This window comes from Hippoglossus stenolepis, chromosome 3, assembly GCF_022539355.2.
Source record: "Hippoglossus stenolepis isolate QCI-W04-F060 chromosome 3, HSTE1.2, whole genome shotgun sequence".
Lineage (NCBI taxonomy): Eukaryota > Metazoa > Chordata > Actinopteri > Pleuronectiformes > Pleuronectidae > Hippoglossus > Hippoglossus stenolepis.
The window spans coordinates 5,800,699-5,828,652 of record NC_061485.1 but is presented as its reverse complement, the minus strand read 5'-3'; the positions used below and the strand labels follow the sequence as shown (position 1 = coordinate 5,828,652).

Below are 27,954 nucleotides of genomic sequence, written 5' to 3'. Positions count from 1 at the left end.
AACAGTGACCCTCACCTGCAGGGATATGCATGGGTGAAATATGAAAATCTGGTCTTTTATATTGCAGGTACAAGTATTATGATTCTACTAATGCTTGTTGTATATTTGCAGAAAGAGAAAAGGAGAAGATACTTAATTTTCACGAGGCTCGTATCATTTTAGGACGAGTACAGAGGTGACGGTGTGGTTTGTACCGAGTGGGGGAGCGTGAGGTGAGTTTTGACAAGCTCTCGCTGAAAATGGTTTACGGCTGAAGGTGGTGTGTCTGTGGGAAAGTGCACAGCGGAGTGCGAGAGCAGGAGGCCAGAGGACGGGAGGAGCGGGGAAGATAAATGTGTGTTCTGGCTGGATAAATAAAAGCAGGCAGACAGAGGGATGTTCGAGAGGAGCAGGGTGAGAGCAAACACAGAGCAGAAGAAAATAATTAAACACAGACACGAGAATAATTAAAATGATTCAACACTTAACCTGCATGTAACAGATATCGGTCCTTTTTTTTTATTTCCAAAGAAATAAAGAAGAAAAAACAAGGTGCAACAAAACATTTAAATTCAGAATTAAAGCACAGCTGCAGCATTTTCATGAAAACACCAGAACTTAGTGAAACAGTGATCACAGCAGCAGGCGTAACAATCTTTGTTTCTTTGAAGCAGTTTTATTTGATCTTGTTCAAACCCAATCTCTCTCAGAACGAGTGTCATGAAGCTGAAGCTGCTACAACGTCTGTTTTATTTCAGGATACGTTCACGTTTTCATGAGGATCCAGAAGAAACAGCACGAGAAACAATGAGTATTTAACAGGGATCAAGACAAGTATTTGAACTCACAGCAGAATATTATCTATGTAATTAAATAAAAACTTAATCAAAGATCAGTCTGGGTAACTTTCTCCTGGTGCAAAGATGGAACTTTTAAAATGAGCTTCATTACGAACAAAATGACAAAGACAAGGTTTCTCGACTAAAGACTCTATAAAGATGGACGACACGACGGCTCCCCAAAAGTAAAGCCACAGTAGCGCAGTTGCCCCCTGGTGGGTGGCTGCAGTATAGGTCATAAATCCCGCCCCTTTATGTTAGCAGATGGGACATGGACCAAACAAAAAAAGGTCACGTTAAATAAATCTCTTCAATCTTACAACACTGATGCTATAAAAACAGGGTGAAACATCATGATTGACAGCTATGTCTATGGGCGGGACCTCGCTACCGCAACTCCATCCCCCGATCGCTAGTGCGCAGACTCGGCTCCAAATGACGTCATCAGCCCAAGATGGCAGAATTCGTACCTGGGATAACGTACAAAATGGATGCACCCATTCTGTACAACGAGCGGAGGTGGAGACGTGTCGTGCATTTTTATTTACAGTCTATGTTCTGAATCCACATTCATACAAGAAGTAGAAATGCACATTATTGTTGATTGTGTAACTTTAAGATTCTGACCTTATGTCCGGTTCTCACACTGCTGAGCAATGATTGCTTCACTTATCCATAGTTGCCACATCTCTGCTCTGTCACTTATACTAATTGGGATTTCAAAACAGGAACTTTGAGCTCGTCACACTTTCAAAAGAGAACTGAGTGTTAAAAATAAAAAAAAATCCAAATGGGGAAATCACTCAGTGAAGCCTGCAGCCACAGCTCTGACCTCAGTGTTTAACAGAGAGAGCACACTTCATATGCTGTTCAGGGAATGATGTGCAATATTATTCATCTTTCCATGAGCACTCATGACAGAGCTGCTGGTAAAATATAAAGATTCAAAGTCACGTAACATTTGTGATGTTAAAACAATTCCTCATATCTGCTGCTTGTACATTACAGGAACATCTTCTGATCCGCAGTTTGTCAGGATCAGGACTGAGTGGTTATGTTTTCACCCCCTGTCGGTTGGTTTGGTTTGTTTTGTGTTGATTTGATTGTCAGCAGGATTTACACAAAAACAACCACACAACTCAAAAAAGAGTCAAAAAAGATCCCAATAAATGTAGATGTGGATCTGGATAAAGGGGACGGACGCAGGACTTTCAAAAATTTCACAATTTTACCATCCGGCACATTTAGGCAATGGATATCGATGAGTTTGTGCAATCTAACGCAGGGGACTTCTGGTATTTTTCAACCTTACTCTAATGGTTCTTACAAAACCTAGACATGTTTAATGTTGCCAGACTCTTAGGAAAAAACCTGATATATCAATTTGAGCCTTTTAGGGGACATTTCGTGGACGGTCGCAGTTGCCCCATAGGGTTACATTGTAGCGCGGCTTCTGGCAGAGACGTTCCACTGGACTGATTCTAAAGTTGTTGTTTTTTTAAAGTACCATTCATTTACACGCCCACATCTATAAACACAGGGCCCAGGTTGAAAAATAGCAGACTTTCCCTTTAAGGGGACTTTATATACAGAGAAGAGTCGTACCTCTATCATTTAAAAATCGTATATATTTCACACAGTGCTGTTTTCATCAGGATTTTGCATAGATCAACACAAACAAACCAATCAGACTCAAGCTCTGGTCGTGTCTCAGGCTTGACACACTCCTGTGTTAAAAACTGTCCAGAGCTTTGAGTATTGCTGCGTCGTAAAGAAAACACGAACAGGAAAAGAATAATTTCCTACAGCAGATGACGAGTCCTTCAAACATTTACAGAAACACAAATGACTCGTAATGTCTGTAAACGCCACATTTGTAAAAAAACTAAACGATTCACTTGGGAAAAGTAAACCAGTGAAACAACAGTTCCACTAAAAATAGTAGCCGGTAAAAACAGTAACACAGCACAGGACTGCTGGAGCCACTTTTACCTCTGTATTTATTCAGCAGTGATGAATGAGCTCAGCAAAAAAAGAAAAACATTCCCCCCCTTCGAAGACACGAAGTTACGATGGGTTTAATTACGCCACATTTCATTTTAAAAACCCAGACCGGGCTGGTTTACCATAATAAAGGTATTCAATTTGTGTTTTCAGCGCTGCAGCAGAGCGACTGTACGGAACAAATGGACGGACGTGGAATTGATTTGTAAGAGTTGCCCCTGAGCACTGCTGCGTAAAAATGTGAGAGGAGAACAGTGTGTGGTTCACTCAGTATGTGCGGACTGCTGGTTTGCCCTCCTCGGCCTGGTTGAAGGGATTGGCCGGGTTGGAGGCCTCGTCCTGCTGGTCGATGGACTGGTAGGCGTCTCTGTTCCGTGATACCGAGGGAAAACCTGCAGAGATAAACCAGAAGTCGTCAAACACACACACACACACTCAATGTTTTTTATCATCTAATCTCATGTGATCAACGCTCTTGATTTGAAGAACGGTTTTGTAAACATATTAAAGCTTCTACAAAACTTCCTCTGGTGTTTTTTCTTGGTTTCTTTTCGCACTCAGTTTTCCTCACACACACAATCGTGACAAAGTTATGCAGATTTACTATCCTGAGCATGTGGTCCCGTCTGGATTAATGTGGATTACGCTGCTGGAACCAGTAAATCTCACTCCTGCTGATGAACGCTAAACGTCTCCTCGAGCGGCGCTAACTGTTCACACTGAAAACCTGCGCTCACATGAATTCTGTGGAGGCCGTTTAGTGTTACAATCCATTTGTTACGTCTTACAGGACATCGTGTGACGCTCTGCAAACAGCTCAGACTCTGACATGGTCACAATCACCACGACCACTGACTCACAAGTTATTTAACTTCATTGCAGAGATTTGATAATCCTTTTATTTTATTAAAGGAGACATATGATGCTTTTTTTCAGTTTTTCTCCTCTTGTGTGTTATGTTTTTTTGGGGGGGGGGGTTTAAATGTAAAAAAGCCAAAGTCTGCCAAAAGCCAAAGTCTGCAGTGATACTTCAGCCGATACTTCACAGCACGATGTCCCATGTTTTGTGTAATGCACGCTCAGCGGTTACTCTGGCACGCCCCCTAACAAAGCCAGGTAAACATTTTCCTGCAAATGCCAGAAGCCGTTGACCAATCAGAGCCGACTCAGGAGGGGGGGGGGCTTAAAGAGACAGGAGCTAAAGGAGGGTTTCAGACAGCGGCTGAAAAGAGGAGCTGCAGCGATGTATGAAGACAGTGATGTGTTTTCTGAACATTAGAGCATTTAAACATTTTCAAGCAATAACCCAAATTAAAGAGACGAACCTGAATATGAGCAGAATGTGTCTCCTTTAATGCAAACTTTATTGATAGCGTAACAATTTTAAATCCTCTGTCGTCCTCTAAGTGCCCATGAAAACATGTTGCATTCATTGTCTATTATGAGGCAACAATATGTTGACTTTAATTAGGCTGATTTGAGAATGTGCACCATCATGCAGCGCTGCTTTAAATATATGCAAACACAATCACTAATGAGGCGTCTGGAGAGTGACTAAAATGAATAAAACATTGATTCCAGAAACACATCAACATATAATGGAATAGACATGAATACAAACACATTGAAACACAGCTATGAAGACAGGTAATGGAAGGTGGTGAAGACTGAGGAAGGTGGGAACAGACAAAGAGAAAGAAGAGAGTCTTTTTCTTTTTGGTCCAGCAGCTTTGTGATCTTACTTCCTGTGTGGAAGGGGATGGAAGAGGATGATTGGAGGAGAGAAATGGTAAAAAGGGAGCCGGGGAATCAATAGCGGCGGCCAATAAAGAAACTGTCAGCACTGTCCGTAGTGCAGCGACTGTCCACTGAGGTCTCTAAGTCTGAGAGGTCGAAGGTCAGCAGCGGAGGAGAGAAGAGAGGAGAGAACAAAAAGGTCAAATCACAACAGGAAGAGCACGAGACAACACGAGAGAAAACATGACAGTGCAGTGTGACAAACAGCGAGAGGGACTGGGAGGGTTACAAATCATAACATGCAAGAAAACCAGATTACACACAGGAATCGACTGTGTGACCGCGAACACACAGCTGAAAACATGTAGCCCCCCCATGGTGCTGGATGTGACCACTGAGACTGACTCATGATTGGTTGATCACATGTCTCAGTGGGTGGCTCCACTCCACAATGATCACAACAATCACCAGTGCAAGATGGCAGCTCCCGTATCTGGGATATTTGGGCTTCGGGTTTGTGGGAGGAAGTGGAGACGTGTCGTCCAACTTTATTTACAGTTTCTTTTATAGCAGAGAAACACACTGTTTTATCCACTTCTTTAAATTTAGATCAAAATAATAGATTAAATCAATATTAAATGTGAGATCGCTGTGTCTTGCAGCCTTTATCGTATTAAGCAGTGATTTTAACCAGCATTAAAGGGATGTTAGTCAAAATTCAGGGAGCGCTGGAGCCCTGAATCTACATTCCACCTGATTACCTGCGTCCCCCAGTGAGCTCAGTGCAGCAGGGAAACCACGTTAATACCAGCGACGCAATCAGACAGCGATTAAAACACACACATCGTATGTCACTAACTTCCGCTGCATTAATCAGTCACTGCACAATCACAGTCTGAAGGATCAACCTGCTGAGTCTGTGTGGCGGTAGAGTAAAACCACAGAGAACAGATTCATCAGCATTCAAGTATCTCCCAGATATCTGAATCAGGAGGTGAAGGTTCTTTCAGCCGCAGGGTTGAGATTCAATGGCATTTCCAAATATCTAGTGTAATAGATTACATCATAGAAATCAGGGCCCTGGGCTCATGACGTCTTTTTTTAATCATTTTCTTACCACCTTTTAGTTTATTTATTTATTTATTCTTATTTATTTATTCTTATTGTCCCTTCTACTGTTTTTATGTGATCGAGTTTTAATGTGACACCAGTTTTTTCGACTACCTCAACGTTATTATCTATATAGAGAGTTTTTCAACATTTTCTTTGATTTATCAGAAAATAATTCTTGGATCTTGATGAAAATCAAAAGCATGTTTAGGGGACTGATATTCACAAGTGTGTGCAGATCCAAATAAAATCTGGATTGAGTGAATTTAAATGTGTTTTCATGATGTCGTCTCTTTCTGACGGGAAACACTGGATGAAGAAGACAAGCTCACTGGCCCCTGCATGGAACCGCTCTGAATCGACCATCAATACAATTAATGAGTATGAACACACACTGTTAATCCATGTAGCTGAATCCACGAGTATAAGGATTTAAGAGTCAGGCTGGAACTGCAGCTCTGTGGGATTTCTGATAGAAAAACTCTCATTGGTCCACAAATCAACGGCCTCACACGATTAATCAAAGAACATCATCTTCAGAATCTCCTGACGTCTCGGTGGAGGACGAGCTCTTCTCGTTTGTTTGCTCACGAGGAGAGAGACGGGCTCAGTGGTCAATAACAACGTCTACATTTCTCTGCTCCTCCTCACATCTGTGCCGAGCTATTTTTTTCCCATCATGCTTTTCAGATCAGTGTTTTTTCGGCCTCCATGGGTTTAATGTGCTCCTTCATGCAGCGTGAACTGGTGACCAGGACGACACAGATATTACAAACAGCTCACGCAGAATTGATTTCCTCGCCCGGCCGAACCGCGGCTCGGACATTTAAAGTCTTGTGACTGGAACTAATGAGTTTGACTGCGGGATCATCTGCCGGTGGTTCTGCACTTGGCAGGAGCGCGTTCACGACAAACAGCATAAGACAACACAGCGAGGAGCTCAAAGCGCCCCCTGGACTCCAGCGCCCCCTGGACTCCAGCGCCCCCTGGACTCCAGCGTCTCATCGCACCTCGAGTTTTGGTCGCACTCGGGGCTGTGGATGTTTTTCTGTGGGAAGTAGAAAAACCTCATATCTCAGATAATTTACCGGAATCCGAACTTGATGGAAGAAACCTTGTCGTGTTATGTAATTTTCAAAAATAAAAGTAGATCATGCTCCATCTTTCTGGTCTGTAATTTACAATAAACTGTCAAATATCTGTTTTCTTCCTGTTGATATATGTCGACGGCACACTAGACAATCTTAAGGCAGATTTGAGAAACATGGGAGACCACAGACATCACAACAGGTGTAACCGATATTCATCTTTTTATCGTGAGAACTCGCACAAACTGGCGTGATCAAACTTCACTTCAGAAAAATGGAGCGACACTTGCGAGCCGTAGTTCAAGCAGCCAACCCGAGCTGCGCTGCTCTGATCATGTGACCTGCCTCACTCTCGACGACCGTCCATCACACACCTCCTCCCAGTATGGCGTTTTTTTAAACTGCACATATTTCCCATCTCTCCCTTCGCTTGGCACTGCCTCTGCTGTCGATTCAGCTCCTCCAGCCTCCACCTGTAGGCTCTCACACAGGGGTCAAAGATATTTGCTCGTCACTTGAGCAAATATCATCTAGACGTCTAGACGCCAAACTCCCATGACGTTCTGCTGCTGCAATAAACCTTTCAAACGGGAGTAGTCTGAACGAAACCACAAAAATGGAGGTGGACCACCGGCGCTGTCAGCTAGCTGCACTTTTTTTGGTAACGATTTGCAGTGAAAGTGTTTTGCAGACTTTTCTTATTTGGCCAAGGAGACCAAAGTGTTATTTACGCTGTAGGCGGGTTAGTATGTTTCGGCTCCAAACACAGATACACAACATCTGGTGGGTGATGGTTAATGCTCACTCGTCCAATCACTGTTCCTTTCATAATACTTTCATAATACTTGAATCATGTTTGGAATCTGAGAGACTCTGATTCAGAATCAGAATCAGGTTTTATTGCCGAGCAGGTTTTTCGCATACAAAGAATTTGCTGTGGTGAATTAGTGCAAGTATAAATATAAAATAATATAAAAATAGGGGAAAGAAATGATATAAATACTATAAATGGGTTAAATTGAGATTATGTCAGTGAACCCCTCACACAACACGATCTTTGGATCCGCCTCAGATCTGAATGTATCCTCTGGTGCGCAGCAGCATCAGTGACACATGAGAACTTTCTTCAAAAAAAACGACAAACTTCCAATACTGTCCTTGACTGGGTGTCCGAACAGCTGATGCCACTCACCGAAGTTGACGTTGTAATCTCCTCCTCGCTCGCGGTACATTTGGTAAACGAAGAAGCAGGACACGGGTTTGAGCAGCAGGTTGAGAATGGCCATTCCTGCGCTGAAGTGGAACAAGTCCTTCGACCGAAGCAGTGCCGACTCGGTCAGGTCGTAATAAATCCCAAAGTGGATGATGTCGGTGAGTATCGTCAGAATCATCCCCACCAGAAACTGCAGAGAAATGACAACAGAGTGAAAACACCACAGGGAAAAGTTCCCTGTGTTCTATACTCAAGAAAATTGCTTTCATAGAGGAAATTAGATAAAAATCGAACTGCAAGTCACAATGCAAGAGAACATACTAACTCTCAATTTAGAAATCCCTCTATTGCCTTTATTATCTCACATCCTGGGAACAGTAATTATTCACCTAAAGGAACTAATCACTGCCTCGTGGTTTTAGGTCATCAACGACCAATCAAAATGCATGAAATATGATCCGTCTCCCTTTTTCCTCCTGAGCTCCGGTGCTTAACAATGTTGAGAAAACAGCAAGTCACAGTGAAGGTGACCTTTGACCTTTTTTATATAAAATCACTTCATTAATTTAAGCTCTTGTGAATTCTGTAAAATGTGTGCAAAGTTTTGACCAAAAGATAAATGGAAATCATTTTAAAAAACGTCCCAAAGTGAAACCTGGAGATAATTGAGATGTGTCTTCAGTTGTGTTTCTCATCTGGCACCACTGCTCAGGGGTCACTGGGAAGTAGCTCTAAGGTCAGAGTTTGCATTTGTCATTTTCTGGCCTTTAAGTAAAACCCCATCAAATGGAAATGAAAGTCTGAAACACTTCTGTAAAACCCGCCTCACTGAACTAATGCAGACACCACGACTGTTCCCTGAGCTGAGTTAAGGGGGGGGGGCATCTTTCTCTGAGGGACGCTCGCAGGTTGCCCTAGATTCCTCAGACAAATAGGTTAGCACGGATACGCAGTGCAGTGCCTATAGTTAGACTCCGGCTACGTGTCACATGACGGTAAGATTGCAGGCCGACACTCACCATGAGCACGGCATCGATGGAGTCCCTCTGTGCAATGGCCCAGACGCCCACCGCTAAAACGCTGAAGTTCCCCCAGGGGAAGGAGCTGGGAAGCCACGCCATGGAACCCCTGCAGGACAGACACGATTCATACCAGGCCCGTTCTCACACAAGGGTTAGTATCAGACGTGGAGGTTACAGGGTTGTGTGTGCGTGTGTGTGTGCGTGTGTGTGTGCGAGTGTGTGTGTCTGACGAGGAGAGAAATTCCCCAGCTCTGTGAAAGAAAAAAAAAAAACTCACACTCACCATACTGTAAGCAGCCAGTGCACCAGTACTATGGCCTGAGATAGAGAACAGGAGACAGGAGTTAAATATACGGTTGTTTAATATCTCTTCAATACTTTAAGAAAATGAACTATAACCTATAACTGATGATCAATCATATTAACAGCTGAAAGCCAGAGTTTTGAAGTGGGTGGAACAATAAGAGACTTTTCTGACATTTTATTAATTCATTAATATTAGAAATACTAATGGATATTTTATTTTGGATAATTTTTGACTAAATATGATTTTACAGCCATTTACACTTCATTTACTATTTTCAGAATATTCATAGCCCCAATAATTAGTTGCTTAATCCAAAATATTAGTATAAAGGAAAAGTAATTTCTAGATAAAAAAAATAAGATAATTAAATATATAATATGTAATAGGAAAACTATAGATAATCCTAGCATTGGACCATTTTGACAAATTGTTATTTTGCAGCCATTTACTATTTTTTAGAATATGTATTGCCCCAACAAAAATGGTTTAATAGATGTAGAAATAATCATTTATTTTAATTCTAATTGGATTTTATTTATCATTATGAGGAGTAATTATAATTTTGTAGCCTTTTTTTAATCTATGTGAACTCACAAAGTTCAAGGTGAAGAAGCTGAAGAGCTAAAAGTCAAACGGAATTGAACTGATTTCATGACATTTTTTGTCATATTAGAAAATCAATCGTTATCTTCTTTCTCTTATGTTTCACTTTTGATGTAAAGTCAAAGTTTCCGAGCTTTGAATGAGTTTTGTTCAAATCGCTTTTAAACTATGAAGCCTTTAGAAACAGCACAGAGACATAATTCAATTTAAAGGCTCTGGCCTCAGCAGACATCACTTACAGAAAAAAAGTTTCTCTAATAGAAGGTTTTTAAACACAAGTGGAAGAAATCAGAAATAACTGATACGATATTATTATATAAACACATCTAAGACACAGATTGTTATATCGCTCAAGTGATGATCTGTTTTTTGCCACATCCACCAGCAGATTCACTTCAGATGAGTTTTTAGTTTGATCTTAATGAAATCACACAGACGTCTGCTACACAATGAGTCGATTCATCACTATGTTTGCATGTCTCACCTCCCACAGTGGAACTCACCACATGTCAGCTCCTCACCACTGAAAACTCAGCTCTTCAGACTTTAAAATACTTTTAACAAATGTATAATGTTTGATTATCTTTGGAGGCTAAATCCACTAAATAACTTTAACAGCTCAACGAAAGCCGTCCAAGAGAAACACAGAGCCTGTGTTCAGCCTGTGTTCAGCCTGTGCTGTGTGTCTCGTTGTTTCCACACAGAGGAATTAGACATTGAGCAACAGAGTTGACATCATCACATAATTGAACACCAGGCTTTAAAACCAATGAGACGAAGTGGAGCAGGAGTCTCACCTTTAGGTTGATCGCAGGGATTTCCATGATGTCCTGTGTGAGTTCAGAGCAGCTCAGCTTTGAACCGCTTCTCTGCTGCCACTTGTTGAGGAGGCTGCATGAAAAAGTTCAGATTTCCTCTTTACACAAACTTCCTCCTCCCCTCACATCAGCCTGCAAACACGAACCATGTGACTCCAACCTGACTGCCTCCCATGTGACTCAGCCCCCCTCCTCTCTGTTCCTGCTGCTGTGGTCAGAGAGAATGAAAATAAACCACATGAGCATCAGCATCAGTCACAGTAGGTTTTTGATTTAAAGTTTTTTTTAATTCCCAGGTCTCAGTGTCCCTCCAGTGGTTCACTATGAACGATCAGGAATGAAGCAGGGAGCGTCTGCAAAGTAAACATCTAACTTCCTGCTCAGTTTCTCTTTTTATTATTTATTATATTTTGCACAATCATCATTTGAACAAAAAAAACAGCAGCAGGTTGATGATTTTATGACTGTGTGGTTTTTATAGAAGCATTTTGCTGACAGGCCAGAAACAGAAAAGCATATATATATATATATATGATTCTAGCATATATAATTTTGTATATATATATTTGTCACTTTATAAACTGATACTTTCGTGTTATAACATGATGTTTTCATGTTGTTATGACATCACGTTGTAAAGTAAATCACATAATGATTTATCCCCAAAACGTAGGTTATAACGTGTAAAATATATATTATTATAACACAAAACTCATGTTTTAATGATGTTAAACCTGCTGATAACATTGATGAATATGTCTCATCAACCAGATTTAGCTTCACCTTTGGGAAACAGCCATGTCGTCCATCTTTAAATACATCAACTGATCTATTGTAATAAACTGGAATTTCCCTGAGAGAAAACTCCTCTGTGCAGGTGCGTGTGGAGAGTCGCTCATTTTCCTTTTGCCATATTTCTGGTCTATTTCTAATCGTTCATTCTCCGGCAGGTTGTAATTACATAAAGGTCACATGACCAGATCCAGCTGAGCATTTCGCCTGCTGTTGAAAACCATGACGTGCAGCTGAAAGCTCCACAAAGAGCTGGTGGACTTTATTTGATCAGATTTGCAGAGTCGTCCCTTCACCTCTCATTCTTCTGAAGGCACAGAATCATGAAGTACGTCTCAGTCCCGGAGCTTTTACAGACATTTGCACTCGTCATGTCGCTCGTTGCTCGATGTCAGTTTCAGGATGTGAGCACATCGAAGCCCTGAGCTCAGTGTGAGTCGCTGTGGACCGGAGCAGCGGCAACATCTTTAAAATGCTAATGTCATTTCCTCTCTGTGTGGTTTTTTTTCTTCTTTTCTACAACTACAGCTTCTGTCCTCTTGTATCTGAAAGGAGCTGTGACCCGTGTTGTGAATCAAACATGGCAGATGGCCGCTGCTCTTCAGTATCCAGCCTGACCTCTGACCTGCGGGTGACTTTTCCCTCTGATTAAAGCTTTTATGCTTCCGAAACACGTCTGACTCAGCTGAACGTGCTGGGTTGAAGGTGTTTGTATGTAATGTGTGTGTGTGTGTGTGTGTGTGTGTGTGTGTGTGTGTGTGTGTGTGTGTGTGTGTGTGTGTGTGTGTGCGCTGTGACAGACATGTTATATAATTTGAGGTGTAATGACTTCAAGCACCGGAGGGAAAACGTTGCTCGAAGCAGTAAATGTAATTAGAAACAAATGATCCGTTTACGTCCTGACCTGCGCTGACGGACATGACAGGAGATTTACAGAGATCAGAGATGTTGTTATTTAGATCGTGTGAAAGATTTGTCTTCCGTTGTTTATAATATTAACTGTCAATACCTCGATCGGTACAATTATCATCGCTGCTCCTTTTATCTCTGTGGGACCTTTTCTTTGATCTCCCCCTGAAAACTGTCTTTTAATGTTATTTTATTTATCTCTCTTTGAAGTTTCTACATGTTTTCCACAGTTAAAAGTTTTTTTTTGTCTTGGTGATGATTGATTGAATACTGCTCATGAAATTATTTAAATTATGGAAGATACGGTGTCACCGCTGTTCTTTGTGGTGGGTTGTTTGTTTGTTTGTCATTTTGTTAGCATGATGATACAAAAGCTACTAAACAGATTATTATTTTTTTTAACTTGAGGGAAGGATTGGACGTGAGCCGAGAAAAGTCCCAATTAAATGTTGGTGTGGATCAGAACATATGGACGGATCCAGGAACTTTTTTTTAACATTGTGAGATGAGGCTTTTTTACATTTTTTTTTACTTTCTCACAAATATGTTGATGACAAAAAGCAATTTGCTGCAGCTTGATTACATTTAAGGAGACTCCCGGGACTCGGAGGCGATACGAGCTCTCCTGAGAGACTTGAGAGGATTTTGCAAAAGCTACTGAATTTGGTGGAAACATGTGAAGAACTCATTAACTCTTTGGATCGGATCCGGACATAAGGTTTGGATCCAGGAATTTCTTTTTCACTTTCTTTCACATTGTGAGATGAGGCATTTTTTGACATTTTCACCAACTCCCTAAAGACAAATACATTAGGATAGATTTCTTTTTTTTAAATCATGTATAATTAGAGGACTGATCACTGGGGTTGATGCTGCAACATGTCCTGCACCTGTGTTTCCTCTGATGAAAGCTCCTCTCACTGCTCTGCCTGAGTCCTGGAGAAGTGGGTTAAGACACCAACTTTGGTCATTAATAACTCGGGGACAGCTTTAGGTGCCTGTGTGGTGCCGGTGATGAGGAGCTGCAGCTCTGCCGGGACGTGTCTGGCTGTAATCTATCACTGGGCTGTAGGCCACGTTCCAACAGGCCTCTCCACCAGGGCCCTCCGTCAGAGGTGAGCACTAAAAACACATCGTGGAGGCTTTTTATTCCGGGTCCGTAAATCAGGATCGGCCCAATCAGAGTCCGGCTGAGCTGCTGCTTAGGAAAGAAAAATGAGTTTCACCGTCTCTCCAGCTAATCAAATATTGATACGGATGGATTTTTAGACGCCTGATCAGAGACACACTGGATGTTATCGCTTGCACTTGCTCTGACGAGTCGAAAGCTCGGCGTTAAAAAGCCTCTGACACAGTTCGGATAATGAGCTTCAGAGACTGCACTGTTGGTTTTATCACGTGGAGAAAGATCCGCCTCATTACCGACTCTACAATGTGTGTTTGGAGAAGCTCTAGCGTGACAAAAATCGGTTTTGAGAAAAGGTCGTGGCTTTTATCCTCCTGTGGCTCAACAAAGAAGATTCCCCTCTTCATCAGGTGAGATCACGAGGGAGGAAGAGTTTTACAATGAGACGAGCCATCAAAGCTTCTTCAGACAGGAGGATTAGAAAAGATTATACCTGCACACGCACTTTGGATATTTCTACTTTTCACAGCTAACACGTGAGTCCTGGGCGGAGCCATCAGAGGGATCTCTCCAGTCTTCACTTCAAACGACTGATCGAGGCCCAAAGTTATACATTTATTCAGTATTTCACAACAAAAGCCAATATTCAAGTTTTAAAATTAAAATATTTGTGTACAGCCACTTCTTTCCCATCCCATAAATCACTTCATTACCAGATTCATGCTGTGACCCTCTGTTTGGGATCCACTGGAATATACTGTAGAGCCATAAATCATTATATTTGCCTCAGTAAAACACTAAAATGCTGCTTTGACATTTTAATACTGCAGTAAAATAACATAATAATATGGAAATTCAATACCAAATAAAACCTGGTTTTATAGTCTACTCTCAGTTTTAAGATATTTTTTATATTCTTTTATTCTCTTATGGCAGATAGACTTGTTTTTGTCATCATAACAGAGATAAGATATTATCTATGTGGAAATCACTGTTTCAATTAGTTTTTAGGATTAATTAGTGAAATAAATGTGAACGTATAGTTTATAGATAAGTGACATAACAACCACACCACGTATTATTTATCGTAGTAAGTGTTTAATCATGAAAACAAAACAAAAGGCAGAAAAACACAATATAGACAAAGGTCTTGAAGAACCTTATAAATAAAACATATATTAAGACATTTATAAGGAAGGTCGAACGAGCATCTTTGTTTATCTTTCTACTGTTTAGTACATTTGAAGGGTCTCAAAATCTAAAAAAAACTAACTTTTGGCAATTCAAACACATTCATATTTACAATACTGTTCCGACAGCATTTCTGTGAGTGATGCTAATGGTCCTGAAGCAAGAGAATAATCTGCAAGTCCACAGTTCAGTTAGCTCAGCACTAAATGAGTGATTTGTAAACACTGTTCGACTCGGACTGGGACAAAAACATCAAAGATATCAAATGCATGAGAAATGGTGAGAATTGTTTGAAAAGGCGTTTCTTTCTAAAATTCTCAAAATGTGTCATTTCCTCAAAATTTAACGAAACCAACAGTAACTGTGTTGAAAAGTCAAACGTAAACTCTGACAATGAAACTTTTCTACCAATTAAACGCTAATTTATAATTCATTTTCAAAAGAATCTGGAGTTTTAAAAAGTCTGTCTTGTCATTTTCACTGAACAAATCAATGGCTTGATGATGGCGGTTTGCTGGGTGAGGATTCTCCCACAATGCAACACTCATAACGCAAGGATTTCCCAGTTAAACTACGTCTACTTAAGATTTAACTGCTGGTTTTGGTATTTAGATTCTTTACTGTAAGAAAAAAAGAAAAGAAGCATCAGTGTGAAGCACTTGTCAGCAGAGTCATGTGATGTCTTGGGGTCACGGGGTCGTCGTTCGTCCTCTTTCTCCTTCCTCTCGTGTGCCTCCTCTTCATCAGATGGTGATGAAGCCTCCCTGGTCGCTGCTGACCGACTCTGGCACCACGCAGCGGCCCCGCCTCCTGGTGACGCGCCGCTTCCGGTGGAATTTGGCGTAGCAACGAAACCCTTGAGTAGAGACGGAAATAGATTTGAGAGATGTGGAAACATTAAAACCAGTCGAGCTGCTATAATATAAATTAATATAATAATACAAATTTGGGCTGCACATTAAACGAGCGTGTCATGATCTGACTCACCGTCCTCACACATGCAGTCGTCGTAGCACTTGTTGTTGAGGCCTCGGTTGTGAGCTTGACACTCGTGTTGTCTCAGGTCACAACAGGAACCTGCAGCGGAACCACAACATTCAAACACGTCTTATTCCCACGGAGAGAAACAAGAAAACTAGTTACAAAGTGATGAGCAAGGCGACAAATCCATAAAATGGACCACCTAGATTAGATTAGATACGTTTTTAGAAAAAGATGAGTTTCAAGGCCCAGGTGGCAAAAGCTCTTTCCCTTAGGTTTCCAACCTGGTCTCTAGAACAGTGTGAAGACAAATGTCTGAGGATCTGAAGATATGCAAAGATGTAAACCAGATAAATATGAATGCGTTTTCTTGTAACCCCTCAGATTAAGGAGGTCAGAAGGTGGAGTCAAGTCACGGCTGCTCTTTGAGACCAACAATATCTTTTCAATATCACAGCGTTTGTCCACGTTCCAGATGGAGACTGACCGGGGAGACAGTCCAGGTGGTGGTCGCACGGCTCGGTGGCGTCAGCGTCTTCAGTCACGTTCCCGCTGCTCAGGTTCTTACTCCGCCTCTTGTCTGCAGCAGGAAAACACAAAATAAACAGATCGATCCTGTTTCTCCAGATGACACTTTTATATCCGGTGTCCAGAGTCGAACACGTTTTCACTCCTCGCTAAATTGTGGAGAGCAGATATAAATTATAAGATTATTTCCGGATCCAGAAAAACTGTGAAAATGTTTAAATTAGTCTAATTGACGAGTTAAGCCAAAGTGTATCGATCGCCCCCTGGTGGCTGGCTGCTGTAAAGGTCATAAACCCTGTCTGCTCCATGTTAGTAGACCAAACTAAAAAGTTAAAGTACTCATCAAATACATTTTTCTCAGAGATGAGGTCAGCTGTTTAATTTTTCCAGTTTTAAGTTTGGTTTTGATGGACAGCTGAGACGGCCGACTCGTGATTGGTCGAACATGTGTATTGACGGGACCTCGTCACTACATCACTACATACAGGAGGAGACATGTCGTCCACTGTACGGAGCAAACAGTTGATTATTAACCTTTTTTCCTGGAGGCCGGCCACGCGTCCACAGGTTTCATGTCCTCGTAGTCTGTCCAGTCAAAGAGCGCCATGTCCAACGTTGGCATCACCTCGCCTTGTCCTTTTCCCCGACCAGACCTCTGAGGGACGGAGACAAACTGTTATTAAAATCGGTGAAACACTTTACTGTGTAAACTCTGCCACCACTGTCAGATCTTATGAATCTTCTATCCTTCATTCGACTGTTTTTAAAGAATAATCCACAAACTGAATGTGACTCCGAAGCCACGGCGGTGAACACACTGGAGGGATCGATTCTGTCTCCTCAGATAAATGTGGGGTTACTCCAGTGCTCCAGCAGCAGCAGCAGCAGCAGCAGCAGCGGGGGATGACGACTGTTTGATTAGTCGGGTAAAAACATTCAGGGCGTTCCTGATGAAACGCGTCGGACTTTTTGTTGCAGGCGAGCAGCGGTAACGCTTCATCGATTCATAAAACGCCCTCACACAGTGGACGGAGATCACAGCCGAGCTTCACAAGCAATCGATGTCTGCCCACAGTTATACATCAGCCTCTTTACTCTTAATGCATTTAAAATATACAGGCATGTTGATGGAAACAGCCGGTGGTCGTCAAGCTCTGATTGGACAGTCAAGGTGCTGAACAGTTTAACTTTATGTCCCTTCGAACAGACGAAAACACAACAGAGAAGTTAAACAGTGTAATTAAGAAGACAAGGCTTCGCGGTGTCTCCTGAGGAAAATTTAATCAATCAAAAATAAAATAAGATCTTCATGTAAACAGATCCATACTTGTTTCCTATTACCCTCAGGAAATGAGCCTATATGGAAATACCAGTGAGATTAATTGCAGGCGGCCGACCGCGACTGCTCGGCTGCTCATTAAACCATCAACAGAAGATCGAACATTAATTAAGGAGCTCGTGGCACGGAACCTGGGTTCAGGAGGGGCGGCAGCTCCAATAATATTTGACGGCCCTCACATTAAAGACATGCACGGTCTCCGGGGGTCTGAGACACCTTGGAAACAGAATAACAAGTAGACTGTCAGTCTGCAGACTTCAGACATGGAGGCTGAAGGGAATTCGTTGTGACTTCTTCTAAATATCTCAGCCATGAATCCAAACATCTGTTTTCATAACAGACGACCATCCAGGGAGGTTTAAACCGATAAAAATATTAAAACCTGTTGTTAACTGACTCAGTGATGACATTAAACCAGTAGCTAAACTCCATCATCTTTATACAAGCACACTCTGGACCTGTGAAAGATCGAAATAACTGAAATGAGGTTTTAATTCAATACTATTTGGTCGCACTTTATTTTACAGAGCTCTAACAAGACGTAACAAGCTGTACTTTATATGAAATTACACAAAACTAGAAATAATATGTCGTTAATTAGACAGGAAACACAGTTGTACTTCAGTTTTCAGACACGTCCTGTGGAGGATCTCCGGAGTTCAGTCTGAAAGCAGCTTTTGACATAACAAGGACAAAACAAGACATTTGAAATCTTTGATTCTGCTCTAATTACAAATCACATGATGCCACTTTAGACCTAAAATATAATATTCTTAGACACTATTATACCAAATTTTACTCTAATTAAAAACCTCATAGAGGATAAAACTTGTTACGTCCTATTCCAGCACTACTGCGTTTGTTTATTGTATAATGAACATTTTAGTTCTAGTTTTGTCTATATGTAATATAAAGCATGTGTTCCGTCTTATTAGAGTGTAACTGTGTTTCTCCCCTTTAAGGAGAAGCGGGACTGATGATGGATTTTCTTGAGCAGAGCTCGTCAATAAAACAACTGTCAATCAAACCGTGTCCTTGATCCTGTCACTGTGGCCACAAACAAGCTGCTGGACGTCTGGCAGCTGTAAACACACTTGTTCAATATCTGTTGACATCAGGAGCCATTTTGTAACGTTCCGTGATTGAAAGAGACTTTTCTTCCTCCCTGTAAAACGCTGTTGTACACGGTGTCGCCGCCTCGTGCTGGGTGGATGTGACAGGTGGTGAGTGGAGCCCCGCGCACTCCTGCAGGTTTTTTATGTGCCCACAGTCGGACACCAAAAAAAAAAAAACCCTCTTCACGGTCACATACATTTTGTCCTGACGTGGTTTCTAATAAAGCAAAAGGGAGGTGGTTACAGAAAATGTGCTGCTGGACTTTGAACTGTGTGATTTTTGATCCCAGAGGCGTAGTTTTATTCTAGGAAACACGATCACATCGATCAAACACACAGAGACCAGGAGCCAGAGTTCGTCCTGCTGGAGGGTGTTTTCCACCAGCAGCACTCTCAGGTTTTTCTCTGTGGCGAGTTGTCATTTCAGAGATGAGCTATGAGGTTTGCGGCAGTGTAACGGCAGCACCGGGGCCCATTTTCACTCCGCTTCCCCCCCCCTCGCGCACTGGAATCACACTGAGCCGCAACAGACGCTGCCTTTAATAAGCACCCGGGCTTCGTTGGGGTTACCTGGGGTTTGGTGGAGGCCGGGGGCAGCGTTGGGGGATGCTCGTTCATCACCGTGGTAACCATGGAGGAGCCGGAGCCAAAGGCGGCGCCGATGGGGGAGGGGGGTTCGCTGGGCGGGGTCGCACCGAGGGAGGGGGAGGCAGCGGGGGAGGAGAAGGGGGAGGATGAGGAAAAGGGAGTGTCCTCGAACAGATCTCTGTCCCTCAGCGAAGACCTCAGCTCGGGCTCCACAGGAAAACCTGAGAAACAGAAGGACAAAACTTAGATGTGTTTTCACAGCTGAGTGGAATTCAGACGTTATCTTTAACATTTGACTTTGGAGTGAATTGATAATATATTAGAGATAGTTTCCACTCTGCGTTCATATCTCACCTTTACCGTGTCGTCCCTTGTCTCGCCGGCTCCCTTGCCTCCTGGGCTCAAAGTGGTGTCCCTGCCCGTGTCTGTGCCCTCTCCCTTTGCGTGTCCCCAGAAGGTTGTTTTCCCTCGTCTGGGTTTGACTCCTCATATTCAATCGACCTCTGTCCCTGTCCCTCCCCGGACCCATCTCCAGCCTCACCGGGCTCAACCCTTCCAGGCCCGTCCCGTCGTCCTCTGGCCTGGCCAGCGGGTGCAGAGGCCTGTGGGACAGCAGCCCGGCCCCACCTTTGCCATTACGGGCCCCCTGGTGCCCGCCGGGGTCCCTGCCGTACCCGTGGCCCTGCAGACCTTGCAGAGGGTGCTGCAGGACGTTGCCGCCACCTGCCGAGCTCTGTCTCCTCTTGCCGTGAGGCGCTCCGGGCTCGGCGCTGTGCGACGGTGCCAGGCTGGAGAACAGGAACGCCGCGAGCAGAATCCAGGAGAGAGCCATTGTCTGCAGAACACCTGCTGGGAACACAGAACATAAAGAGGGTGTCAGTACAGATTGTGTCAAATAACTGAAACTGGAGGTGGACTTCGTCAAAAGTTATTTTCAAGCTAAAGTAACAGATATTACTTTCAATTATGGGACAAATTGTCTTATATGATCAAAAAACTAATATTTGAGGGATTTGTTTCTGCTGGAAAAAAACTGGAAGAAGAGGAAATCAACCTGCAACTTTTCAATGTTTCTGATATTGTATCGAACAAATGATGAATTGATTCATCAAGAATTTAACTGGCAGATTAATCACTGAGGTAAATGAGACACTGGTGCTTCCTCTTAGAAATGACGGACATCAATCCTGTGTCCTCTGTGTCATTATGAGATAATTCACAAGTTCACATCCTTCATCAACGACCGTTCAAGGACATTTCAACCATCTCTCATCTGTAAAGCAAAAGCTTAAAGCCAGTTTCTTTTCAGATCAATCACACACACAGAATTTAGTGGTTAAAAATAATAATTGTTCTCCGTAGATTCACCCAAAAGCGAAACATAAATCAAACTGAGACGATCGTGTTGACATAACTAGAACTCATAGTTTTTAATTATCTCAATTAGAATTCATCAGACAACTCCTGTCTTGTACAACCTACTAAAGCAGTAAAGGATGGATGGATGGAAGAATGGATAGATGATTGGTTGGACGGACGGTTGGTTGGTTGGATGGATGAATGGTTGGTTGGATGGATGGATGGATGGATGGATGGATGGATGGATGGTTGGGTGGGTGGATGGATGGATGGATGGATGGATGGATGGATGGATGGATGGGTGGATGGATGGATGGATGGGTGGATGGGGTTGATGGATGGATGTTGGTTTTCTTGCCCATCAGGATGTTGTGGTTGTTCCTGGTTCTTAGACTACAGCCCATTGATCAGTCATCGGACCCAAACATCGCTCTAACCCGACTACAGCTACACAAACGAATTTTGTTTTCATTTCGAAACTAGTTTTGTTTTCATTCTGTGTTATCATTCTCAAATTCAAAAAAATCTCCCAGCACAATATTTGTATTCACAAAACCACCAACCAGATCGAAACCAAACAATAACCACTAAAGACAAAGGAACACCAGCTGTTTTAGAAACTGTAATGTAAGACGACAGGTTATAGGAAATATGATATTTATTTGTCCACCACTTAAAGAGACAACACTTCGCTGCAGACACACACAGCATCATTATGCTGCTGTGGCAGGAGACTCCTTTGTGTTAAAAGACAAACGACAGCGGACGGCGAACAGAAAATCAATGAGGGAGAAGTATTGAGCTGCTAGTGATGGTGTGTGAGGGGAGTGTGTGTGTGTGTGTGTGTGTGTGTGTGTGTGTGTGTGTGTGTGTGTGTGTGTGTGTGTGTGTGCAGGGTTTATAAGGTCTATGCTCCGTTTTCTACACTGAAGCACACACACCAAGCTGAAAATGCACATTCTTGGGTTTAGACTGGGTTGTTTAGGTATTTCTAAAAAAACAGAACAGCAGCTGCAGGTAGCATGTGTGTGTGTGTGTGTGTGTGTGTGTGTGTGTGTGTGTGTGTGTGGTTTGTGTGTGTTTGTGTGCATGTGTGCGTGTGTGCGTGTGTGCGTGAGAGTATGTGTTGTGTGCGTGTGTGTGCTTGAGAGGATGCTGGATGATGTCAGGGGAAATTTGCAGTGTGAGCGCAGGAGGCAGCACCTCGGGGGATTTTAAGGCAGACTGCGTCCGCTGGCCTTTGGGAGCTCGACCAGCTGTGCAGTTTGCAAACACAAAGCGTGAGGCCGGCCGCTGAGGTGAGACCGTTATCTCCAAATAGGCCCTCAGAGTGTCAGGGGGCCGGGCAGTCGGCCGTGTCACGCACTAAGTGTTTAGCCAGGATTACGCTCCGTCTGTTTCACACACACAAGGTGTTGAGTGGTCCGGACCCTGCACAGGCTGAAGGTTGATTTAGTCAGGAGACAAAAGAAAACACAGAAACTCAACTGTGGGGAGACGTGGTCGGAGAACATGTCGTATTAACTTATGTTTAAATTAAAGTCAACGGGGTCAGAGATGCAGCAAAGGGCCTGGATCGTTGCAGCAGGACTCAAGCCTCTGAATGTGGTTTACGTTCATTTCACGTACTTACAACAAAAACATACTACTGGTACAGAACCGTCACCCTCCTCCACCAAGGCCACGGGGAAAAAAAGAAAACAAAGGGAGAAAGACATTCAGACAGGGAAGCCATTCTACATCATTACATATACTCAGGTTGCTGATATGTATATTGTGGGCTGGTAAAAATCTTCAAAAAACACTGGTTAGATTGAATACTTTCTATATATACACATATGTACATTTATACGATGTTGTCGTATTAAATACAGTGTAGCAGCGCAACATTTGAGATTTCTGTATCTATTTGAATGCATTTGTTTTTTATAGTATTTTACAAACTTGAACATCTGCTTGCTTTATGCCAGAGCAGCATTTATATTCAGCTGTGAACAGTTCACACATGATAACTTTGTCTATGTCGCTCTCCACATGTTTGCATCAGAGAGGACACAAAAATAATAATGGGTTTATTTAGTAAACTTTTTTTTTCTGCTTGCAGTTACAGCCACTGGCCAGTAGGGTGGTGTTGATTCCCAGAGAGTTTGAATGAGAGAGGATTCATCGACTTCCTGTTAGGAAAACGTTGTCACATTGCTACGCTAGCATTGCAATGCAAACGCTACAGCAACACAACATGCACACAACTCAGTTAGTTTTAAGTGAGAATTATTTAACATTGCACGATTTTGAATTTAGATAGACATTGAACTAAAGGGAGCTGTTGGGTCTTGGAGGAGGTGCGCTCTCTACTGAACACATCATTCTACTCCACCTGCACCTTTGCCTGCATATTTCAGTTCAGATTAAACATTGAACATGTTTACAGAACCAGTGCAGAAGCACCTGAGCAGCAGTTCAGAACAGAAGCTAAACACGCTGCCACAACAACTTGACCCTCGAAGAATTAATTTCCCCAACACAAAGAAGGATGTCGCACCTCCACAGACTCAGAGGACATGGTGCGTCGGCTCCATCAAACCTCAGGCCTGAATGGAGCTGTCATGTGAAAGGAGAAGTCAGGCAGTGATGGAGGAAGGGACGAGTATCCCCGCACAGCAGTGCTCACACTTTCATGTGCCGCTAACAGGTGGTCCTTTGAGGAAACACAGGATGGGGATGATAATGGAGCTCGCTGGGTGGCATTCCAGGGCTTAAGCTCGGTCTCTGGTGTGTGATGAACAACCTCCCGGAACAACACAGGCCTGCACCTCAGTCTGTGTCAGTACGTGGCTGTGTGATGCAGGTACGACCCAGCAGGGTAAGAACCTGCCGCTGAGGCGACGGGCGGCCGAACAAGCTGCCGGGAGCTGACGAGTGTCATTCACAAATGAGCCAAATCCACCAAACTGAACAGCAGCATTTCAACACTGACTGATACCAATAAATCTGTCTGGCTCTAGTTACGACATTTCTCTGTCATTACTGTATTTTTAAAAACGTTTTTCTGTTTTCACTTTTTATATACGTCACTTATTCACATGCACCAGTTAGGACTTAACATCTTTTAAATCAAGATGCAGTTTTGGGGTCATTAGCCACACAGTGTTGAAAAGTTGTGTTGGAGTTTTAATACATACAATACTTTATTGTTTTTACTTTAGTCGTGAATACAATTGCAATTATAGATGGATTCTGATTATAATAATTACAATAAGAATACGATTTGTAATGAAGTATTCACAGCCCTTTAATAAGTCTTTTAATTGAAGAAGATGAGACATTCTTGTTTCAATACAAGATCAATATCATGCTTTAGCAGATTAAGTATTTTATTATATCTGAAAAATATAACTTCAAAAAATATAACAAATCAACGTGGGTGAAATCACTTTGTTCCACTTTCAATATTTCAACAACAACCACGTTCAGTCTTGATCATGATGTTGTAATTCAGCCATTTAAGTCCTAATACAAACTCCATTGATAATATGACTGCTGGGGAAAGTTCTGAAAGTGCAGAGGTAACAACTGAGTAACAAACAACTAATAACGTTTTTTTTAAAGGGACACAACACGAACTTGGACAACTTTAAATCTGACTTCGATGTCATTCTGAACCCGGCGGATGCAAACTGACTGCAGCAGCAAAGGGTGAGAAAGCACTGACGTATAAAATACAAGAAAATCTAATCAAGAAAATGAGGAGCCAAGAGCAGAGGAGCTAAAATTGGATTACTACTGTTAACAGCTTGTATGAAAACACAATATAATGTGTGTGCGTGTGTTTTTTAAGCGCAGCGACAAAGTGTGAGGAGGCCACCGGAGAGACATGCATCCGAGCAACAGAAGTATGAAGTGATTGGTAATCTTGCACGAAATTGCAAAGGGGGCGCTATTAGCAGCAGGATGATTAAACTCTGATGAGATCAGAGACCTCGCCACGGTCCGGCCCTCAAACATGGCAACGCCTCGGCAACGCACTCGAAATAAAAAAAATATTCTAAACAGAGAGCGGACCCGGATCTGAGCAAGGTGAGGTGGGAAAGGCCGAGCACGAGGCGACCCTGGTATTAAACTGCTGTGTGTGTGTGTGTGTGTGTGTGTTCGACTTTCAGCGTCACCTGCTGTGACACCAAACCTCCAGGAACCATCTGCTCCTGTTGTTTTATCGCTCATAGCAACCAGCGGGGCCATAAGGATCCCGCAGACAAAAGGCTCCAGAAACAGGCGGCTGCAGCGGAGCCCTCATGTCAGGCAGAGGCCGTCTTCTGTTCCTGACCAGAGATTAGACGTTCAGAAACCAGGGAACACTCTACTGTCCATTAATGAGGGAATAGATCATATCTACTGGAAGAGAAAATCATCAGCCGACTATTAATCTGATCTACAACATATGCTCCATTTTGCAAGTGTATAACAGGCTGTCGATAACGGAGCACTTTGATGTGCCGGAACAAAGCAGCAGCTCAAGCATCTGTTTTAAGAAGACGCAAATAATGATAAGAAAACTGCATCGTTAAGTTTAACAGTCCCAAGGAAAAACAAATCTGTTGTATCAGAACGATTCTATTGAACACTATTATACTTTTCATCTATGTCACATTCAGATTTTGTGTTTAATCCACTCAAAACCCCTGCGCTTGCACTCAGATAGCCTCAGCTTGTGCTCCAGCTTCAGCTCTTTTGCTTGTGCTCACCCTGCTTCTATGTGTCAATCGTCTGTTCCTGGACTTTTTCTCCTGCGCTTGGATTTCTTCGCGCAACAAGTCTGTCAAAATTCCACAACCAATAGAAGGACAGGTTTAGTGCTGACGGATGATATTGTCGTGGGTGCGTCAGCTTTACTTCTTTGAGAGTCCATGTACAGATAGTTACTTTCACCAGGTTCATGCACCCCCGCCCTCCACGGCTTCATTCACATCATTATCCATTTTATTCCAAAAGTTTCAAAAGGGACTATTTGAGTGTAAGCAGGGTTTTAAGTGAAAGCGTCACAAACTCTGAACGTGAAATCAATAAGTCCCGCTTTTTAAACTGAAAGACCGCGCTCTTGATTAAAGATAAGGAAAGAAAAAAAAACTAATCTCGTTTAGAACACGCCTCGCCCACGCCTCCGTATTTTCATAAATATCAACTCAATAACGAGCACTCAAATTACCGCCTCCGTTAATGCCTCTGCATAATAAACAGCTCTGCCAAACTGCAGTTAACACCATTAAACTTAATTTCCTCAAAGGCCAATAGCACTGACTTCAGCTATATAAAAGTGCTTTGTCTGTCAAAATCCCCGGCAAACAACGTCGGGGAGGTTCACACGTCCACCGCAAAGGCAGATTTTGAGGAGTGTGTTGGATGGTGAAGGCCCCTGGAAACAACACGGGGTGAAAAAAAAACAAGAGCCATAAGGAAGGTCCATCTGTCAGCAAGGGAGCGGCAGCCGAGAGCGAAGAAGACACCGAGGGTTCAGTGGTAATTTGGTCGCAGGTACAACAGATGTGGAGCGAGACCAGAACATCGTCACTGATGCATGGCAACATCCGTGACATCCGCCAACGTGGCCCTTATCTCCCTGTGCACTGACGCCCGCACACACACACACACACACACTGCAATCAATGCATGCACACACACACACACTCACTCACAGCGGGGGGGAACCTCCACCAGACACCCACATATAGGCATGTTCCAAAAATGGTGTGAGACACAAACAGCACCCGAAGCACAGAAAGAGGCGTCCCACAGAGAGGAGAGAGAATGAGAGAGACAAAAGGAGGGAGGAGAGGAGGACGAGGAGGAGGAGGAGGAGGGGAGAAACTGAGAGGAGAAAATAAGATGTAAGGTCGAGAGAGAGGGAGAAAGAAAGGAGTGAGACAGAAACAGAGGGAGAGGAGAGAAACTGAAATGAAAGCGGCAGCGAGAGGGAGAGAGGGGGACAGAGGGAGGATTTATCCCGTCTTAATTAGAGCAAAGTGTCGGTGGCATCTCTCATTTCGTGGCAGATAAGGACACCAGCTGAAACCCCACTAACACACACACACACACACAGACAGACACACACAGACACACAACAAAGCTTTGGCCTCTGCAGACCAACAACAACTTGTTCTTTTAATAACTCGTCAAATCTGGACACCTGCCGCTGTATCTGGATGTTCTGCATGGGAACGGTTTGACCGGTCAGCGGGGGCAAGCGCTCCCGTTTAGAGACGATCAAGTGAAGCATGCCAAACCAGTTATATGAACCCAGAGTCCCCCACACCCACACCCCCGCCTCCTCGCGTTGACTGGCTGCCAATGTTGAAAGAGTCTCGATCAAACAGACGCAGCCACGCTTTGGCAGCGACGTTCAAGGCAAGTTTCACACCAACGGTGGCGGGGACGGGACGGATGTTTAGCGACGCTGGCTGAAGATCAAAATCGGGACAAAAGAAACGAAGAGGTTTGCTCTCGTGCGACGATTGAGAGTGTGAAACAAAGTGTGATTCCTTCAAGGTTGTTTGGATCCTTGTTTGATACTTTGAGATCAGATCATAGACTGTAAATAAAGACGGACGGCGCAACTCCACTTTGTCCCGCAGTACCAAAATCAAGCTAAAATATCCCAGACACGGCCGCCGCCATCTTGCATTTGCATGATGTGGAGCCGCGGTGGTGAGGTACCGAACCTCAAACGAGTTCAACCAATCGTGAGTCAGTCTCAACTGTCAATCATGGCGTTTCACCCTGTTTTTGAGTGATGAGAAATCCCTCAAATGATGGAAACCATGTTTGAGAAAAGTTATTTGATGTGAACTCTTCACTTTAAATTTGCTTTCAGACATGAACTGAAGTCCCGACGCAAATGTCTGCGTCACTCGGCCCTGACAGTTGCTGGAACTTTTCCTACCGGCTCCCTAGTTTGATCCCATGTGAATGATATGTAATGTTATGTATGTAATAATGTGAGAATACAGAAGGAAAAACTCACAGCGAGCGAGTGGGCGTGTTGACGACGTTTCTAACAAACAACGCACACGAAGCTGGAAGAAAACATCTACATCAACATCTCAGGACGAAAAAGAGGAGCCGCACATGAAGAAGAAGCCGACGAAGACGTCCACTTAGAGAACACGAGATTCGAGAGCTTTTGGTGATGAGGGCAGACGTCATGTCCTGCCACCTGCTGCTCCACCGAGACTCCACCCCTCACATCAATGTTCCGGACATTTTCACGTTGTCGTGAACGCGTCTGACTCTGATAACCTCCTGCCGATGTTCT

The 27,954-nt window shown here is 43.2% G+C and overlaps 2 protein-coding genes across 3 annotated transcripts in view; both read right to left on the bottom strand.

Annotated features, from left to right (window-relative positions):
• Positions 1-475: 475 nt before the first annotated feature.
• On the bottom strand, positions 476-10,860 carry LOC118105495 (angiotensin II receptor-associated protein). The gene is made up of 5 exons (XM_035153340.2): positions 10,700-10,860; positions 9,276-9,310; positions 8,990-9,098; positions 7,950-8,160; positions 476-3,214 (listed from the first exon to the last, which is right to left on the bottom strand). Exons 1-5 carry the CDS (start codon positions 10,724-10,726, stop codon positions 3,090-3,092), a joined length of 507 nt encoding a protein of 168 aa, XP_035009231.1. The 5' UTR covers positions 10,727-10,860; the 3' UTR covers positions 476-3,089.
• A 3,765-nt stretch (positions 10,861-14,625) lies between these two features.
• Positions 14,626-27,954, bottom strand: part of draxina (dorsal inhibitory axon guidance protein a) — a 15,005-nt gene continuing 1,676 nt past the window's right edge. The window contains exons 2-7 of one of the 2 annotated variants that reach the window (XM_035148162.2): positions 19,644-20,138; positions 19,272-19,510; positions 16,782-16,902; positions 16,207-16,299; positions 15,726-15,815; positions 14,626-15,594 (exon numbers count right to left, since the gene is read on the bottom strand). In XM_035148162.2, coding sequence (XP_035004053.2) covers positions 15,482-15,594; positions 15,726-15,815; positions 16,207-16,299; positions 16,782-16,902; positions 19,272-19,510; positions 19,644-20,121 — 1,134 coding nt within the window. In that variant the 5' untranslated portion in view covers positions 20,122-20,138 and the 3' untranslated portion in view covers positions 14,626-15,481. The remainder of the gene's footprint in view (positions 15,595-15,725; positions 15,816-16,206; positions 16,300-16,781; positions 16,903-19,271; positions 19,511-19,643; positions 20,139-27,954) is intronic. The other variant, XM_035148163.2, reaches the window with a different exon arrangement.